The sequence below is a fragment of the Elephas maximus genome, chromosome 25, assembly GCF_024166365.1.
Source record: "Elephas maximus indicus isolate mEleMax1 chromosome 25, mEleMax1 primary haplotype, whole genome shotgun sequence".
Taxonomy (NCBI): Eukaryota; Metazoa; Chordata; class Mammalia; order Proboscidea; family Elephantidae; genus Elephas; species Elephas maximus.
In genome coordinates, this window is record NC_064843.1 from 41,125,595 (window position 1) to 41,145,567 (window position 19,973).

At 45.4% G+C, this 19,973-nt stretch overlaps 1 protein-coding gene across 1 annotated transcript in view; it reads left to right on the plus strand.

Moving 5' to 3' along the window:
- TMC2 (transmembrane channel like 2) overlaps nt 1–19,973 on the plus strand; it is a 129,116-nt gene that overhangs the window by 14,876 nt on the left and 94,267 nt on the right. Inside the window, exon 3 of the mRNA XM_049869149.1 lies at nt 6,032–6,079. Within this exon, the coding sequence (XP_049725106.1) occupies nt 6,032–6,079 (48 nt within the window). The remainder of the gene's footprint in view (nt 1–6,031; nt 6,080–19,973) is intronic.

Sequence of the window (19,973 nt, forward strand, 5' to 3'; positions counted from 1 at the left end):
CCATGGATAGGCAGTAAGACACAGCCTTCATTTACTGGGCTTTATCTGGCCTGTGCAGTCTCTTTGGCCTGCTTTCATGTAAAAACCCTCACAATAAGAGAGATACAGTCAACTGTGCTGATGGAACAAAAGAGCTGTTAAAAGATTACCATCTAGAAGTTAGGTAAACAGGAACCACACCCTGTCAACATTAGATAAGGCTGAAACAACCCATGAATTACTACTATCTCTTTCTTAGTGTTTTTCTAGTCCCTTCCCCCTTACAGGCTCCCACATGCGCAGAACAGTGCAATCACTGTTTAACCTTCCTTAGCCCTCTGAAGATGGTGATGTAGTGCCAAAGATCAGTGCGCTTGCGCTATATCCCATAATAAGTGATGCCAAGGACTGCGGGGGAGACTCTATCTTGAATATCCGTGGGGTCTATCTTGGATTCCAGGTGCGCACACAATCTAATTAACATGCGCGCCATTCTGAGAAGTACCCGCCCCTTGAAAGAAGTCCACTGAATATTCATTACTTTATTGTCTCCTCAAAACCCATATAAGCCCAGCCTTGCTTCCCTTTTCAAGTCAGTCTTTTGGAGAGGCTTAAATCCCGGCTGACTCCTTTTGCTTCGCTCAAGCAAAATAAAGCTTGCTGAAGATAAAGTTTGTCTTTTTGCATGTATTGTTATTTGGGAAAAGACAAGGACTCCTTGTGTCAGATTGGCCATTGGTAACAACAACAGAGACCATACTGTTATCCCCATATTCAAAATGAGGAAACAGAGGCTCAGGAAGGATAAATAGCTTGCAGGAGGTCAAGTAAGACTAGACCCTGGACCGTGTCTGATTTCCAAGCTCACATTCTGAATCTCTTCCTTATCCTGCCCCTGCAGAAAAATATGCTGGGAAATATCATTCCAAGAAGCATTTTAAAATGTCGATTGGCCAGTATGTTCAGGACTCTGCTGCAGCCCTTCAGAGTTGTGCCCCAAGCAAAGAGGACAGTGGAGCAAAGGCAAAGGAAAATAAATAGTACCAAGAGCGAGAGCAAGTCACATAAGCAGGTTGGAATGGTCTGAAATGGACAAACAAGGAGGGCTGGAGAGACCTGGAGTTCTCAGGGGTGGGAAGGTATATTAGGGAGTCTGGGCTCTATCCTGTGGCTGTCAGATCCCAGAGGAGGATTTTAAGTGGAAGGGAGATGAGGTCAGACTTCTGTTCTATTGGGTCCCCTGGCTCCTGTGTGGAGAGGCACTGAAGGGGCAAGGCCAGAAGCCAGGTGCCCAGGAGAGATGCAAATACAGGGACCTTTGGAAAGGAGGAGATGGTGTGGCCCAGGTTTTTCCTGAGAGGTCAGAAGGTTATAGGGACTAAAAGACTGGGCTCTGGAGTGAGAGCAACAAATGGTATAGACTCCATCTCCAGGGACTGCTGGGACACGTGACTTATCCAGCCTCAGTCTCCTCATCTATTAGAAAAGACAATAAGACTACATGCCTCAAATTCAAATGGTTGTTGTGATGATTCAATAAGTTATTTTAAGGGCTTGGCAAGTGCCTGGCAAAAAGGAAGTAATGGATAACTCTCAGCTTTTGCTGTCTTTCAGGGTGGTTGTTTTTGTTATCTAGTGCTGCCATAACAAAAAAAAACACCAAAAGTGAGTAGCTTTAAAGAACAGAAATTTATTGTTTCACAGCTCTGGAGTCCAGGAGTCTGAATTCAGGGGATCGACAGGGCATCTCTCTCTCTCCCTGTCTGCTCTAGGGGAGCAGCTTCTGTAGCTCCAGGCATTTCTTTGCATTCCTTGGCTGCTTAGATGTATCTTCACGTGTCTTCCCCCTGTAAGTCTGTCCCTCCAGGTATGTTTTTCCTTTTTATAAGACACCACTGAGAAGGGATTAGGTTTAGGGCCCACCCTACTCCAGTATGAGCTCATTAATATGATAAAAGAAAAATTCTATTTCCAAACAGGATAATCTATACAGGAGTTAGGATTTCCACATGTATTCAGTCCATAACAGTGGGCTTCGTGGGTGTGCATCCTGTGTGGTTGCTCATGGCCCCATGCTCAGAAAGGCCCTGCATTTGGTTTAACACTGTGCTGTCACAATCTTGAAATTTTGAATAGCTTTGTCTTTGAACTTGTGTTTTGTAAGTGAAGTGTGATAGGACGATGGAGAATGTGCATAAGGAGATGCATGCAATATACCATCCCACTGACATATGCATACGTGATGCCCCATGAGCATGTACTTTGGTGTTGGTTCATACCTACCCAGTGGCTCCACAGAAGAAAGGCCTGGTTATCTACTGCCATAAAGCCTACAGCCGAGAAAACCCGGTGGAGCTCAGTCCTGCTCTGTAACATATGGGGTCACGAGGAGTCAAAATCAACACGACAACAACGGGTTTTGTTTTTTTTTTCAATATTCCGCGCATGTGTGTGTATACATATATATTCCACGTACATGTTGTTGTTGTTGTTAGGTGCTGTCAAGTTGGTTCTGACTCAAAGTGACCCTACATACAACAGAAGGAAACATTGCCCAGTCCTGTGCCATTCTCGCAATCGTTACTATGCTTGAGCCCATTTTTGCAGCCACTGTGTTAATCCATCCTGTCGAGGATATTCCTCTTTTTCACTCACTCTCTACTTTACCAAGCATGATGTCCTTCTCCAAGGGCTGGCCCCTTCTAATAACACGTCCAAAGTATGTGAGATCAAGTCTTGCCATCCTTGCTTCTAAGGAGCATTCTGGCTGTACTTCTTCCAAGATAGATTTGTTGTTCTTCTGGCAGTTCATGGTATATTCAGTATTCTTCACCAACACCATAATTCAAAGGCATCAATTCCTCTTTGGTCTTCCTTATTCATTGTCCAGCTTTCACATGCATATGAGACTATTAAAAACACCATGGCTTGGGTCAGGCACACCTCAGTCCTTAAAGTGACATCTTTGCTTTAAGAGGTCTTTTGCAGCAGATTTGCCCAATGCAGTGCATCATTTGATTTCTTGACTGCTGCTTCCATGGTGTTGATTGCGGATCCAAGTAAAATAAAATCCTTGAGAACTTCAATCTTTTCTCCATTTATCATGATGTTGTTTATTGGTCAGTTGTGAGGATTTTTGTTTTCTTTATGTTGAGGCGTAATCCATACTGAAGGCTGTGGTCTTTGATCTTCATTAGTAAGTGCTTCAAGTTCTCTTCACTTTCAGCAAGCAAGGTTGTATCATCTGCATAACACAGGCTGTTAATGAGTCTTCCTCCAAACCTGATTCCCCGTTCTTCTTCATATAGTCCAGCTTCTCAGATTGTTTGCGCAGCCTAGAGATTGAGTAAGTATGGTAAATGGATGCAACCCTAACACACACCTTTCTTGACTTGAAACCGCACAGTATGCCCTTTTTCTGTTCGAACGACTGCCTCCTAGTCTGTGTACAGATTCCTCATGAGCACAATTAAGAGTTCTGGGATTCCCATTCTTCGCAACATCATCCATAGCTTGTTACGATCCACACAGTTGAATGCCTTGCATAGTCAATAAATACAGGTAAACATCTTTCTGGTATTCTCTGCTTTCAGCCAGGACCCATCTGACATCAGCAGTGATATCCCTTATTCTACGTCCTTTTCTGAATCCAGCCACCACAGTACAACAAACTGTCCATTTATATATATAATTGTTTTTAGGTGCCATGGAATCAGTCCTGACTCCTAGCAATCTTATGCACAACAGAATGAAACACTGCCTGGTCCTGTGCCATCCTCACAATCATTGTTATACTTGAGTCCATTGTTGCAGTCACTGTGTCAGTCTATCTCATTCAGGGTCTTGCTCTTTTTCGCTGATGCTCCACTTTACCAAGCATGATGTCCTTCTCCAGGGATTGGTCCTTCCTGAAAACATGACCAAACTACACAAGACAAAGCCTTGCCATCCTTGCTTCTAAGGAGTATTCTGGCTGTACTCCTTTCAAGACCATAACTCAAAGACATCAATTATTCTTTCCTGTTTCCTATTCATTGTCCAGGTTTTGCATGCATATGAGGTGATTACAAATACCATGGTTGTGTCAGGCACATCTTCATCCTTAAAGTGACATCTTTGTTTTTTTGACACTTCAAGGAGGTCCTTTGGAACAGATATGCCCAATATAATACATCTTTGTTTTCTTAATTGCTGCTTCCATGGGTGTTGATTGTGGATCCAAGAAAAATGAAATCCTTGACAACTTCAGTCTTTTCTTCGTTTATCGTGATTTTGCTTATTGGTCCAGTTGTGAGGACTTTTGTTGTCTTCATATTGAGCTACAACCCATACTGAAGGCTGTGGTCTTTGATCTTCATGAGTAAGTGCTTCAACTCCTCTTCACTTTCAGCAAGCAATGTTATGTATATGTGTGTGTAAATATACATATATATTTACACACACATATATCACCTATATAGGTCTCTGGGTGGTGCAAAGGGTTTGCACTTGACGACCCAAAAGGTTTGCGTTTCGAACCTGTACAGCAGTTCTGCAGAAGAAAGGAGGCCTGGTGATCTGCTTCCAGAAAGACTACAGTAAAAAAAAAAAAAAAAAAACCCTATGGGGCAGTTCTGCTCTGACACACATGAGTTTTGGGTTTCCATGAGTTGGAATTGACTCTAAGGCAACAAGTTTGGTTGTTTTGTATATATATGCACATGTCTCTATTGGTTCTATTTCTCTGGCTCACACAAATACAATCCAGGACATCCCTAGTGCCTCTTCCCAAGCAAGGACTGAAGGTTGTAGTAGGGAAAAGCCCCTGGCTGTGCCCGCCTCTCTGGTTCCTCACACCTACCCTGGCTGAGTGCAAGTGGCATCATTGCCCAGAGATGAGCCAGAGCTCCTGCCCCTCTAGGGCCCCTTCATGTTTAAATGATGCCTGAAATGTGAAGCCACACAGCATCTTTGCAGGAAACCTGAGCGGAGGAGTGTGAGGCCTGATTGATTGGCCGGGAACTTGCCACCTCCCTTCCCAGCCTCTCTCACAAACTCCACCCACTGCCACATTCAATCTCAAACTGCCCAGGGAGCCTTGGCCACCCTTGGCCCAGGAAGGGAGGCCTGCTGTCATGAGGACTGGAGAACAGGCTGGGCTGAAGGTGTGCACAGAGGAGCAGGCTTTGGGGAGGTGAGCCTGATGCCATGGGCAGCCAGCTGAAGGTCCTGGAGGTCCTGGAGGGGGAAAGTGAGTCCACATTCTCATCCCCTTGGGGTCCACTTGCATGGCTCTTGGCAGCTGCAGGGCTCGGGGGAAGCAATAGGGTCTTATGAGTTTCAGGGACAGGGTTTGGATTCAGGCATACCACTTGTTCTCTGTGTGACCTCGATCTGGTTATTCAACCTCTCCCTGCCTCATCCGGGAGATGAAGATAGTCATCACTTCCTTGTAGAGCTATTGTAGGGATTAAAACAAGAACTATGAAGTCCCTACAAGGTGCCTGTGTTAACAATGAGGCCACATGGTAGCTGATTTCTCAGAGCCCCTGGGTCTTTCAGCCTCCTGTTGTCTTGCTTAGAGTAGCCTTGCCTAGCAACCCCTCAGCAGATTTCTCAAGGCCTCTCTTTGTCCATGGATGGTACAAATAGTTAAGTGCTTGGCTACTAACTAAAGGTTGGCAGTTGCAACCCACCTAGAGGTGCCTTGGAAGAAAGGCCTGGTGATCTACTTCTCAAAGGTCATAACCATTGAAACCCCTATGGAGCAGTTCTACTCTGAAACACATGGGGTAGCCATGAGTCGGAATCAACCCCATGGCAACTGGTTTTTTTTTTTTGTTTGTTTGTTTGCTTATTTATTTGTTTTTGTCTGTCTGTGTGGGGCAGGGGATTGTGGGGATGTTCTAACTTGATTGCTTTTCCAGGGTGTCAGAGATATGTCACAGATATGGGGGCTCTAGAGCCAGATTGCAGTCTGAGGCCACTGAGGGGTCTGACAGTGAAACTGGTCTGGTTCAGGGAGGTGGACATTCCAGGGGCCAGCATTTATCCCTGTTCTGGTCTCTTACAGTGAAGGATGAAGTGAGAGGGCAGGCCAGGAGCGGCTCTCCAGACACAGGTAAGATGGGGCGGTGCATTTGAGGGGAGCCTGCAGCACCCGCCCACCCTCTGGCCCAGCCTGGCGGCCTGCCACCCATCCGATGTTTCTCTTTCATCTGGCTCCTTCCCTCCCAGCCTCCCTCCTTCCTCCTGCTCACCTTCTCTTTCAACAATGCACTGACCTCCTGAGAGGCAGGCAGAATAATCGGAGAGAGGACAGAGCCCACCATACTGCTAGAGGGGGCCAAGGCTCAGCCCTGGACATCAGGGAAGGCTCTCAGATCAGCAATGGTTTCAATGAGCCCTGAGAAGCAGTAACATTCACAGACTACGGGGCAGGGAGGTGCGTTCCAGGCAGGACTCACACCCAGGCCACCTGACTCCTGAGGGCACACTCCCAACCTCCAAATCTACCAGCAGCAGTGAGGTCAGTCACCTTCCTGGGAATGTGGCCACAGCCCCTCTGTAAGCCAGTGAGGGCTTTACCCCAGCTGGCTGGGTAGGGCCCATCTGCCCCAGGAGAAGCTGGAGAGCGCAAGAAAGCCCCAGGCAGGAGAGAAGACCCTCAGCTGCGATGAGGAGGGGACAGAAGTCATACCAACAGGCTGGGCATCCTACACTTCATGTTATGTTATGATCCCATTCTCTCACATCCCAGGCAGGGCTGGGTCCCTACCCTGCTTACAAGGAAGGAAGCAGAATCCCGGGGAGTGATGGACTCTGGGGGTTAGAAGAGACACCCTCCCCCTGCCACCTTTTTCTGAGGGGAAGGGACTCGCCCTGGCACCCACCCTGGCACACAGTATGGGCCTCAGGATCCACCCCAGAGGCCTGCTCTGCCAAGCTCTTCCCCTCCCGTCACTCACTGCTCCCCCATTGTTGGGAGCCTGTGTCCTTGGTGAAGGAGCCCCATGACAAGGGGAGAGACCCAAGAGCAAGAAGGCCCAAGGAGTTAGGGCTCTGGCAGAGGGAAGGACTATGGCTGTATGCTGGCACCTCCACACCCCTTCCTGCATCCTTGGCTCTCCAGCTCCCTCCTGAGTTGCCCTGGACACTGTCCCTGTTAACCACTCCACCTGCCTTCCCTAGCCACTCCTTACCTCGCTCAGACATGGGAGAGAGTGAGGAAAGTGTGCTGCGCCCCAGTGGCCTTCCTCACAGGGTCCTTTGGTGACAGAGGCCTGTGGAGGCTCCCATGCGGTTTTCCACAGTCCATTCCCCTGGTTGTTCTCTAGTTGCTGTCCCTACCACACCCAACCTGACTCCCCTCTGCCCAGCTGAAGGGGCTGGGCCTTGATAGAGTGACCTCTAGGCATATAGCCCGTGAGCAGGACTGATATGGAACACCATTTTGCCTAAAACTCATGACTTTTCTTACTGAAATATGGACATACACTTATTCTTCCTTTCTCAAAGTAAAAAGGTAGCTGGGACATGGGTCAGGATTTTCACTTCAGGGATCCAAATGGCCAAGGGATGCAATGAAGTTCAATACTGGAAATCCATTAAATTAACAGAAACTTAGTTACATCAAGATTTTCATTTCAGGATGGGGGAAATGGTGAATAAGGAGTTATTGCTTAATGACTACTAAGTTTCTTTAAAAAAAAATAGCTGCTGTCAAGCTAACTCTGGCTGATGATAAAACCGTGTATGTCAGAATAGAACTGTGCTCCATCGCATTTTCAGTCATTGATTTTTTAGAAGTAGATTGCTAGGACTTTGTTTAGAGGCACCTCCAAGTGGACTTGCACCCCCAACTTTTCAGTTATTAGCCAAGCAGTATTTGCTGCGTTAACTATTTGTACCATCCAGGGACTCCAAGTTTTCTGTGTGGGGTGATGAAAAACATTTGGAAATGGATATTGGTGATGATTACACAACATGGCAAATGTAATTAATGTCACTGAATTGTCACTTAAAACTTGTTAAAATGGCAAATGTTTTGTTATATATTTTACCACAATAAAATTAAAAAAAGAAACAAGATTTCTGTTTAAAATCTCTTCTGGAGATCTGATATCCTATTCCTTTAGCTTATATTCTTATAGGAGGGAGAAAAAATGTCTGAGAATGCAAAGTTCTTTTCTCAAAAAAACTTACAAATTGATATTGTATTAGTTGAAAAAGGAAGGACTCTTCTTTCTTCTGTATCATTTGGTAGATGCACTTAACTGTTAAAACAACCAAGTGAGGGGCAAGCTGGCCCACCGGCCCTTCCAGCTTCTCTTCGGCCTAGTTTGTGCTCTGAATACTCTGATTAGAGCCAGGTGACTAGTCCTGAGGAGGCCTATTTACGTTTAAGTCTGCGCACACTGCTTGGAGGGCTTCCCAATGCCACAGCTGCCTTTCCTGTGTTTAAATTATGCATGGTGTGGCGCCCATTGAAGATAACCATGAAAGAAAAACAAAAAAGCTGTGTAGAAGAGCCTGAAGGAAGATCAAAGGGCAAATTCTGCCTTGTTTTCCACATTCCACAGGAATTTTGTTTAGTTTTCTTAGCTGATTGAGAACACATACCAAGTTCAGAAGATGATGCAAAGAGGTATTGACTTTCTTATCCAGTCTTTTCAAGCAATATGGACCCACATCTTGAACAGGGGCCAGGAGATCCTTCTCCTTGCTTCCCTTGCACACTCCACTCAATGTTTTATGCTCCTCTGCCTTTCCCAAGGAAACCGTGGTGATCTAGTGGTTAAGTGCTATGGGTGCTAACCAAGAGGTTGGCAGCTCGAATCTGCCAGGCGCTCCTTGGAAACTCTATGGGGCAGTTCTTCTCTGTCCTATAGGGTCACTATGAGTCGGAATCAACTTGATGGCAGTGCATTTGGTGGGTTTTTCCCCTTCCCAAAAGGCCTGGCTTCGTCCTGGAGAAACTCTCCAAGGGCCCACAGCTGTGGTGATATTTATTTCTGGCTCCATCTCACCTCCAAGAGGGACTAAAGCCTTTTAGAGCCATGGGGAGGTGGGGGGAAGCATCTACAGGAGAAACTCATCTCTGACTGGCTAATACTAACCAGCTTCCTAACTTGGATAAGTTGTAATTATGCTAACATGGTCCTTTTCTCCTTAGTCTTACAAAAGACCCTCTTCCCACAAAGACTGAAGAGGAGAAGAAAGGTGTTGGGGTGGGAGTGAACGAAGTAAGCCTGTCCTACCACACATACAACTATCTTTGAATTTGTAAGCAGCACTCATCACTTTTCAATGCGTTTACACCAGGTATCTGATCTGTCCCTGCAGTAATTGCAGTAATCATTTGAGAAGGGCAATGCTGTTCCAGGAGGCTCGTTTTACAGCTGAGGACACCAAATCCCAAAGACATGGAGATTGTTAACAGCGCAATCAGACCCATGCTTGATGTCACTTCTTGCCTCCACAGGAAATGAAGCAACCACAGCAAACACGCTCCCAAGGCCCCCTCCAGTGACAGGGGATGAGTGTCCCCGACTTTACATCAGTCTCTTCCATGTAGCCAGTGTGATCCTTTGATGTAGGCCTCACTCTATAAAGCATGCCCCACCCTTTGAATTCCAACCAATCTCCCCATGGGTGTGCACCACTCTCAGGGCAAGCTCCTTGTGTTAGTTTCCTAGAGCTGCTATAACAAATTACCACAAACTGAGTGGCTTAAAGCAACAGAAATTTATTCTCTCACAGTTCCGGAGGCTAGAAATACGGAATCAAGGTGTTGTCAGGGCCATGCTCCTCTGAAGGCTGTAAGAAAGATTCCTTCCTTGAGTCTTCCAGCTTCTGGTGGCTCCAGGAGTTCCCTGACTTGTGGCAGCATAACTCCAACCTGACCACCGTTCTCACATGGTGGTCTTCCCTCTGTGTCTATACTTCTCTTCTTGTAAGAACACCAGTAATACTGAATTAAGGGCTCACCCTTCTCCAGTATGACCTCATCTTAACTAACTACATCTAAAGTGACCATATTTCCAAATTAGGTCACATTCTGAGGTCTGGAAAGGACAGAAATCCTTCGGGGACACTCTCTAGCCCAGTATATCCTTTCTCCATGCTCTTCCACCTCTATTGCTGGAACATGTCCAAGATTCAGCTTAGCTTCATTCACTTATGCCCAAGTCCTGTTGGCATTTCTACCAGGGCCTCCCATGTCCCTGTTCCCTCTGCCCAAAACCCCCACCCTTGCTACCACAACCACCACCTTCCTCCTTCTACCTCCTCCTTCTCTTGGAAAATTCCTACTCATCCTTCAAGATTCAGAGTAGACATCAGCTTGGTGTGACTTGTCTTAGCCAATAAACCAGAGACCAAGGTGGAAGAGTGGAAAGACGCCTTTATTTCATTGCACAAAGAAAGGAACAGTCAGGGCTGTTGCTGCCAAGACTGCTAGTGAGGGTGAGCAGTCTTGGCATTACTTTTAAGGGGTTTACAAGTAGGAAGTTAATACAGGTTATATCAGCAACATACTTAATCGTACTATGTGGGTGCAATGGGGTTTACATATAACTTGATGCATCACATGTTTAGGAAGTGGTGGTTAAACTCCACCCAGAGGCAAAGAAATTACTATGTATGAAGATTTTTTGTTTGTTCTTTAATTTTTATCGTGCTTTAAGTGGAAGTTTACAAATCAAGTCAGTCTCTCATACAAAAATTTATATACAGCTTGCTATTGGCAGTGGGTTTGATGTACTCCTAGTTTCTCTCCCCCTAATGAGACAGCACACTCCTTCTCTCCACCGTCTATCTTCATGTCCATTCAGCCAGCTTGTATGAAGGTATTTAATGTGCTGAAAGGTTATCCTGTCAACATGTCACCTAAACTGGTTTCTGCCAATTTCCTCTAGTGTTGGACAGCAGTCTAGGAGACTGGGACCAGGATTTTAATGCAAAGCTACAGGGGTGTCAAGCAAAGGAACCAGGATTTTAATGTAAAGCTACAGGATGTGCCAAGCAAGCTGCTTGAGGCCATGGAATCTTCCACAGCCTGAGGACCTCTTATTCTCTCCTTTTCTTTTTGGAGATTGGTCATCCAGGACTAGTGTCCATTCTGAACTATAGCCCGGGTCAGAATCATTTGACATGTTCTCAGGGAGGGAGCAAATATTGTACACAGGCTTGAACAGTTGGCCTTTCTTTGTGGCCACTGATCTACTCTTAAGGTATTATGGGTAGGCAGATCTCACAGTGGTGTATAGGACTCTGCCTAGGGTTTTGCTTTTCGTTTATTAATTATGTCCCGTCTTCTTTTAGCCAGTAAGTTGGATGGACAGGAACAGGGATTGTGGGTAACCCTAGCCCTACGTGTGAAGGGGAGAGTGTGAACAAATCCAGCAATTGTTAGCCCATGCAGTATGGTTTACAACTACCTGGTGCAACCTATTAAGAACATTGAAATCTCATCCAGCATTTACACGTAGGGTAACTCCTAGGAATAACCACATCACTCTGGTCAGGGCTGATTTGCTCACTGAAAGGTCTACGGCAATCTAACCTGTTCAAGTAGAGTGTGCAGGTGTAGAAGACAGAATACTAACACCAAGGGTATTAGCAGTGTTAAGAGTCTTTGGCGGAATCTCACCCATGCAGGAGGGTGTTGGGAAAACAAGTACTTAAGGTCCTCAATTTGGCTCACAAGTCCAGTTCTCACAGTTCTGTCGACTTTGCCCCTTGATGTCCAGTGGGGTGGATTTCTTTACTCAAGTATGGTGGATCCAGGCTTTGAGCCCTTTGAGCTTGACAGCCATCAGTGTTGCCAAAGAGGACTTCAGAGGGGCTGGTCCATTTCTGCTGAAGGGGGTTGGGTTTCCACACCTTGAGAAGGACCCAATCACCAGGCTGGAACAGATGAAGGAGCACCTCTAGCTCAGGTGGTCTCCTCAGGTGAGCATTATCTGTGGAGAGAAGACAGAATCACCCAAAGAGACTGTGTCTTAGTCATCTAGTGCTGCCATAATAGAAATACCACAAGTGGATGACTTTAACAAAGAAAAATTTATTTTCTCACTGTCTAGTAGGTTACAAGTCCAAATTCAGGGCATCAGCTTCAGGGGAAGGCTTTCTCTCTCTGGAGGAAGGTCCTTGTCCTCAATCATCCAGCTCCTGGTGGCTCCAGGAGCTGGGCAAGGAGCTTCCCAGGCACAGGGACCCCAGGTCCAAAGGACACACTCTGCTCCCGGTGCTGCTTTCCTGGTGGTATGAGGTCCTCAACTCTCTGCTTGCTTCCCTTTCCTTGAGAGATAAAAGGTGGTGTAGGCCACACCCCAGGGAAACTCCCTTTACCTTGGATCAGGGAAGTGACCTGAGTAAGGGTGGTGTTACAATCCCATCCTAATCCTCTCAACATAAAATTACAATCACAAAATGGAAGACAACCATACAATGCTGGGAATCATGGCCTAACCAAGTTGATACACACATTTTTGGGGAGACATAATTCAATCCATGACAGACTGCAAGCATCTGAACATCTCCAACTTCATGGAGGGAGGGAAGTTGGTCATTATTAAGGCAAGCTACATTGGTCATATTGGGGTTCTCAAACAGACTAAGTTTTAGTTGGCCTCTAGGGACAGACTGAACTCTCTGGAGAGCTATAGGCAGTGCCCTTGTCCATATCAACTTGGTCTCTTGGCATAGCTTTGCTAGGTGTCTCTTTAGAGCCTGGTTAGCCTGCTCTACCTTACTGCTGGACTGGGGTCTCCAGGCTGTTTGTAAGTTCACATTAATGTCCAGGGCGGTTGCCACAGATTGCACCACTGAGGCCATAAAATGGGGCCTGTTGTCACTGCCAGTGGATACAGGAAGTCCAAATTGAGGGTTGATTTCATTCAGGAGGTGCTTCACAACCTCAGTTGCCTTTTCAGTCCTGTAAGAAAAAGCTTCAACCCAGTTAGTAAAGGTGTCAATAAAGACTAGCAAATATTTATAACTCCTGGTAGCCTGAGGCATCTCAGTGAAATCCACCTGCCAGATTTCTCCAGGCATTGTCCCAGTTCACTTGACCCCTGGGGACACCTCAGCAGTGTTTTGAGGTTTATTTTTCACGCAGGTGGGGCAGCTCTTTACCACTGCCAAAATAGTGGCATGGACTTTTGGTCCAATTAGATGTCTCTTAACCCCAATCATATGATGGTACAAAAGCTTGTTGCTCTGTCCTGGTCCATTTTAAGGGGCCTGCGTCTTTTCCCTCTAAAGCTCGGTGTAAAGGCTTGGCAATAAGTCCAAAATTTGGGATTTAGCTGTGGCAAAAACCAGCCATTCTCAAAAAATCTAAGAGCTGTTTCTGGTTGGTAGGGTGTACTCTGATCCCAGCCAGTGTTTTCCATGGGGAAAGTCTCTGCCCCTGGCTGATTTACTGCCTGCACTTCATGTTGCCTGTCAGCCTTGGCCCTAGCCTTTTCTAGGACCTTGCGCCTTTCTTTTGGGATCAGGAGCACATCTAGCAGCATCTACAATCTGCTCAATTAGGGTATGCGTGCGGAAAATGGAAGCAAAAAGATCCTGCATTTTTTTAGGGTCTTCCCAATACCTGGGCAATGGTTTTTCCAGTTATAAAGGCCACTTGTTGAGAAAGGTTGGTGGACACAGACCATGCTTGCATCTCCTGTTGGGACTTGTTGGAGGGAGTGCATGCCCCTGGGCTTGGAGGTGCTGTGGCTCTCCCAAGCATCGATCACCCTCCTGTTACTTTTGTTCTCCCTAGTCACCAGATTGGGGTGCCCAAAGGCCATTCCACTCTGTGTATGGGGTAGCAAGTCCAACGCCAGGGTGGAAGGGCTTGGGAGGGGTGGATACAGGGATTGAGAGGGTTTAGCAGCAGAAATTGTTGTCGGCACAGCTGCTTCTCCTGCAAAAGAAGCATTAGGGGTGGGGGGCAAAGCAAAGGCAAGGGCAACAAGGATTCTTCCTTGGGATAAGAGAGGATGACTGGTAGTTGCAATCTGCAGGCCTCTTTTCTGGAGTAGAATTTTACATTTCTTCTGCAATCCTTTGTACCGATACTGAGTCATAAAGGCTTCCACATAATACTTTCATCTCATTTACCCTCACAAGTACAGAAAAGGTCAAGTTGGAAGATAGTATTGTTATTTGGAGACCCATTTCCTAGTCATTTTTCCTCCTCTGCCAATTCATATTGAAGCCATGTGGTGTTAAAAATGAAAAGGATCTTCTTCTTTTTCATAGGGTCTGACTGGAAATAGTCCCAGTTCTTAAGGATGCATCCTAGCAGGCTGTATTCTGGGACCCCTTGAATGTTCCATATTCTCTGGACACACACACACTGACACACTCAGACAATCTAATTTGATGCACTAAACTAATAACAAATACCTAGAACCTTTTACGCCCTCAGTGGTCAATTCCTCCCACTTCTTGGAACTCTTCTAAGGCCATACCTAGGTACTTACCAAATAACCCAGGTATGTTTCCTTCCTCCCACAGAGTAAACATTGGGTCCAAGGTGTATTGTCTTCCAGGGCTACTCCAAGGTCTCCGGGAGAAATGTGCTGGTGGCGCCAGACATCAGGGACAGTCTGTTGTTCAATCCACCTCCTGAACTGAGCAGATGATTCCTGGCTGGTTCGCCAGAAATCTTGCTGAGTGGGAACCCCAGGTTCTGCTCAACACAACTCATCTTAGCCAATAAACGAGAGACCAAGATGGGAGAGTGGAAAGGTGCCTTTGTTTCATTGTGCGAGGAAAGGAACGGTCAGGGCTGTTGCCGCCAAGACTGCTCAGCGAGGGTGAGGGGAAGGTTAGTTTTAAGGGGCTTACAAGTATGAAGGTCATACAAGTTACATCAGCAACATAATTATACTACGCAGGCTCAATGCGGTTTACATATAACTTCATGCATCGCGTGTTCAGAAAATGGCAGTTAAACTCCACCCAGAGGCAGGGAAGTTACTGTGTATGAGGTATTTAATGCACTGAAAGGTTATCCTGAATGTCAACATAGCGCCTAAACTGACTTCTGTCAATTTCTTCTAGTTTGGGGCGGCAGTTAAGGAGAAGGGAATCAGGATTTTAATGTAAAACTATGGGCGTGCCAAGCAAGCTGCTTGAGGCAGTGGCATTTTCTGCAGCTTGGGGGCGTCTCTCTTATCCACACTGTCCCACCTCTGCTGCGAGAACATACCCGAAACTCAGCTCTTCCTTGTTTACCCTTGCTGAAGGCCACTTGGCATTTCCGCCTGGGCCTCCCATGTCCCTGTTCCCTCTGCCCAAAACCCCCACCCTTGCTTCCACGACCACACCTCCCTACTTCTACCACCTCCTTCTCTTGGAAATTTCCTACTCATGCTTCAAGATTCGGAGTAAACATTAGCTTTCTGTGAAGCATTTCCAACCATCTGATAGAATTCATCAGTCCCTCTCTGTATTACCAGTCTTCTTTAGTTCATCATTTATTTCTTCTTTTAAAAACAAAATACTTTTTTATCTAAGTTATCATCAAAGGCCAACTCTCTAAGTATCACCAATCTGTTGATAAGGCGTAGCCGAGTTTATTGCTTACCATGGTCAAAGCTTTGGAAGTATCTCAGAGTGGGGAAGGTAAGGTCAGAGTTTATTGAGAATTGGAAGTTTGATTTAAGGCAGGACTTTCAGAATGGAAGCTTGATTAGGATTGGCTATGAATCACAACACAATAGTCCAGGTTGAGTGGAAACGGCAAGGCCAGGATTTTAAGGAGAATGATTCAAAGAATCTTAGGGTGCAAACTGTCTGTTGATGTTTACCGTTGAAGAGTTGATGGGTCTTTTGGAAAAATCCTATAATGAAATATCCAACAATTTCTAATGCTAATGAAGACCGAGGAATAGAATGAGGCCGCCTTAATGTGGACAATACAGTGTGATTCTGTTTTGTGTACAGTGTTTGTGGGGTGGGAGGTTTTCGAGTTTCAGTCCCAACTTGGGTTATTCTTCCCACCAAGCTAAGGAAAGACCACCAATATCTGAGAGTGTATAGATTCAGATCAACACTGCTGTTTAAGCCATCATAATTGCATGTCAGGTATCCGTCAACAGTTTCCGGTGGTTTCAACCTCTGTATCAGGTTTTCAAGTTTTTTATGCTGGATTACCCTTGGCTGGATCACTTGACAGACAGTGGCTATGCAGTAGCATTTCAAACTCTGCAGATGACACATCTGAACACTGCTACACAGACAACTGCTAAGAGAGTTTTTATAGCCCGCTTCTCAACTGGGAGCCAAGAGTACCCAGGTCAAACCAAGAGAATAGATCTCATCCCCAATCCAAAGAGCCCACAGAACCATATATGAGGTTGTAAAATAGTAGTAGTATCATCAGAACCTAACTTCAGGGTGAGTTAATGACCAAGATCACCCCAAAGCTGACCCGTAAAGTGGAGGTGTGAAATACCTCCACTCCAAACTTTCTACCAATTCTGACACCAGTTGTCCCTCCCATGGTACTGTCTACTTCTCTGCTGGGTTCGATAATTAATTGCAATGACCACACGGAACTCATAAACCATACTTACAGTTAAGTAGTTTACTAAGGAAGTAACAGGGTACAACTTGGGATCAGGATCAGGAAGCATATAGGAAAAGTCTGGAAGGCTCCCTAGAAGTAGAGAGCACATTCCTTCCTTCTTCAGTGCAGGATAGCTCTTCCAGCTTCTCTCAGCCACACAAGTTGCAGGCCCATCTCCCTGCCGTGCACACCTCGTCTTGGCCATGTAGGCCTACTTTCAGCCCTCTCAGGACAGGCTTCTTCTTGGCCCCCTCAGGACAGGGCTTTCTGCCTTCAGCCTTCCTGCCATCAGACTTTCACTGCTAACTGACACAGCTTATAGCAGTCTAGCAGTTTTGTTCAGCTCTCTTAGCTGCATTCCTAGCAGCGGGTTTCTGCTGTCACCTCTGAATCTGCCACAGGGCCCCTTTGGGGCTTGTTGCTACCAGCACTGCTGAAGGGACCCTTGCTGTCTTCAGTGTTACAGCTCTTGATCTGTGTTACAGCTCTTTTAGGAGGTTCCTTGCCTCCTCTCTCTGCTTCTTTTCTCTTCTTGCCTCTTTTCCCTTCTGAGTCTTTGGTTCTTCTTTGTCTGCTAACCTCTGTTTGATGGCTGTGTATATAAGCAAACTTCTGGTCAGTTTCAAGGCATGGCACTCACACCACAGCCATAAACTTACTAATCCCCTCTTAATAGACCATAGGCACTTCTTTGCATAGTAGACTATAGTTACTTCATTTGCATAAGTATATTGACCAATCCCCGTGAGATGCACAAAATAGACCAATCACAGGACAGGTTGCAGCTCAGGGCCAGATAAAAAGTATCAAACCATCAGTTTATTATAGCTTACCTAAGAAATGTCAATCAACCTGGACAAAAGTAAGTAATCCTCTGAGGTAGAAAACTAAGGAAAGGTAACCCCTCAGGGCTTAGAGGAGAAATTTCTCAATCTATTTTCCCAAAGAACCAAGGCAAAAGGGCAATAAGAGAACCCATTTCACTACAGAAGTCATTAGCCCAATTCTCCAGTTTTCAGATTTCTTTGTTTACTTCCTGAATCACCCTTTGCTTACTTTGTAAATCTAGAAGTTTCAGTAACATTGAAAGTTTTAGTAATATTAGAGATCTCAGGGAAGTCTGCAGGGATGTAAGTACAACAATCTTGTCGTAAAAGAGCACATGTTCTCCCTCACAGACCCAAGAGGCCCTGGGTGGTGCAATCAGTTAAGCACCGGGCTACTAATGAAATGGTTAGTGGTTTGAAACTACCCAGAGACTCCTTAGAAGAAAGGCTTGGTGATCTGCTTCTAAAAGGTCACAGCCATGAAAACCTGAGGAGTATACTTCTACTCCGGCACACTTGAGGTTACCCTGAGTTGGAATTGACTTGATGGAATCTGGTATGGTTTTTTTGGTTCCCCCCTTGAGAGGCCTATATTATATCTAAAGCAGCTCTGTTCTAAACCACCACCCATCCAATTTCATGGAGCTCTCAGGAGAGTAATCCTATGATCCTAGTGTCATTGTCTAACTCTCCTGTTTTTTATCAGTCATAACATGTAGGATTTAATCGTACTCATGCAGAACCTGTACATAGACCAAGAGGCAGTCAGTTGTTCAAACAGAATGAAGGGCTCCTGCGTGGTTCAAAATCAGGAAAGGTGTGCATCAAAATTGTATCCTTTCACCATACTTATACAATCTTTATGCTGAGGAAATAATCCTAGAAGGTGGAGTATATGAAGAACTCAGCATCAGGACTGGAGGAAGACTCTTTAACAACCCGTGATATGCAGATGACACAACCTTGCTTGCTGAAAGTGAAGAAGACTTGAAGTGCTTACTGAAGAAGATCAAAGACTACAGCCTTCCGTATGGATTATACCTCAACACAGAGAAAACAAAAATCATCACAAATGTACCAATAAGCAACATCATGATAAACGGAGGAAATATTGAAGTTTCCAAGGATTTCATTTTACTTGGTTCCACAATCAATGCTCATGAGAACAGCAGTCAAGAAATCAAATGACATATTTGTGATGGTTAAGGTTGGTTGTCAACTTGCCTAGGCTATGATTCTCAGTAGTTTGGCAGGTATGATGTAATTTGGCACTTATATAATGAGGCAATCAACTCCATGATGAGATCTGCTATGAGTAGCCAATCAATTGAAAGGCAATTTTCTTGGGGGTGTGGCTTGCCTATAGCATATAATGAATGTTCCAGCAAGGCTCTTGCTTTAGAGTCTGCATCTGACTCATCATCATCTGACCTCTGGCCTTGGGACTTGAGCTAGCAGCTCACCTGCCAATCTTGGATTCATCAGCCCTTGCAACGACATGAGTCAGAAGAAGCCTCCAGCTTGACACCTGACCAACTAACCTGGGACCCGCCAGGCTGTACAACCACATGAGCAATTTCCTTGAGATAAATCTCTTTGTTTCTCTGTGTATGTGTGTATAGATGCATATATATGTATGTATGTATATACATATACACACATACATGTACATACATATATATAATACATACATACACATACATATATATATGCTTCACTGGTTTTCCTTCTCTAGAGAACCCAGCCTAAGATATTTGGTGCTGAAAGTTGTTCTTGAGAAACAAAATTGTAAGGATAAGTTTCTGAAATTGGTTCTCAAGTCTGGCTAGCCTTAAAGGTGCTGATGGCTCTGCTTCCAGTAGTAAAGAGGGCACTGCTAATCTATGGTGTGAGGTGAGAATAGAAATATGCAAAATATTACCACCAACGGATCAAGTATTGGTGAGAGGCGAGGCTCTAGGTGATTGCATGTTTGACACCTTTCTACAAATTTGTTGTAATGAGAAGCATAAGGAAGGCGGCTGGTTGGTCCTACTTTCACTAGGCAAAGTGATAAAAGAGATGAGCTCAGGGCTTCAGGGTCACAGCTTAAGTGCCACATAAATGACCTCAAAGTTGTCACATATGTCCCAAAAGAAAGCCTTATTTCTTCTAGTAACAGAGGTGATATTGCCAAAAACCACAGTCTCCTTATCGTAAGAGTAGCTGAATTACAACACCACCTGAGCTCCCAAGCTTCATTGGTGTCTGCAGTTAAAGTGAGGGTGTTGGTTGGGAAGAAATAGAATCCTGAAACTTGGGATGGGGATATATAGGCCGATAATCAGGAAACTGGGGACACTGAGCCCCTAAGTTCTATTGAATCACTCCTGGCAACAGAACCAGCCATCTCACTCCCATCTAAAGAGATTACTCCATCTTTGTTTGCTAAGCTGCCCTCCCCAGTAAAAACATTAGCCCCTCCACCCTCATCTGATGAAATTAACCCAGCTGTGTCTGAAGAGCCTTTGTCTGAGTCATCCCCTGGGGAGGTGTCTGAGTCATTGCCTGGGCCATTGCCTATGGCAGATGCCTTACAAGTCATTGCTGAATGTCCTCAGAACACATTCACA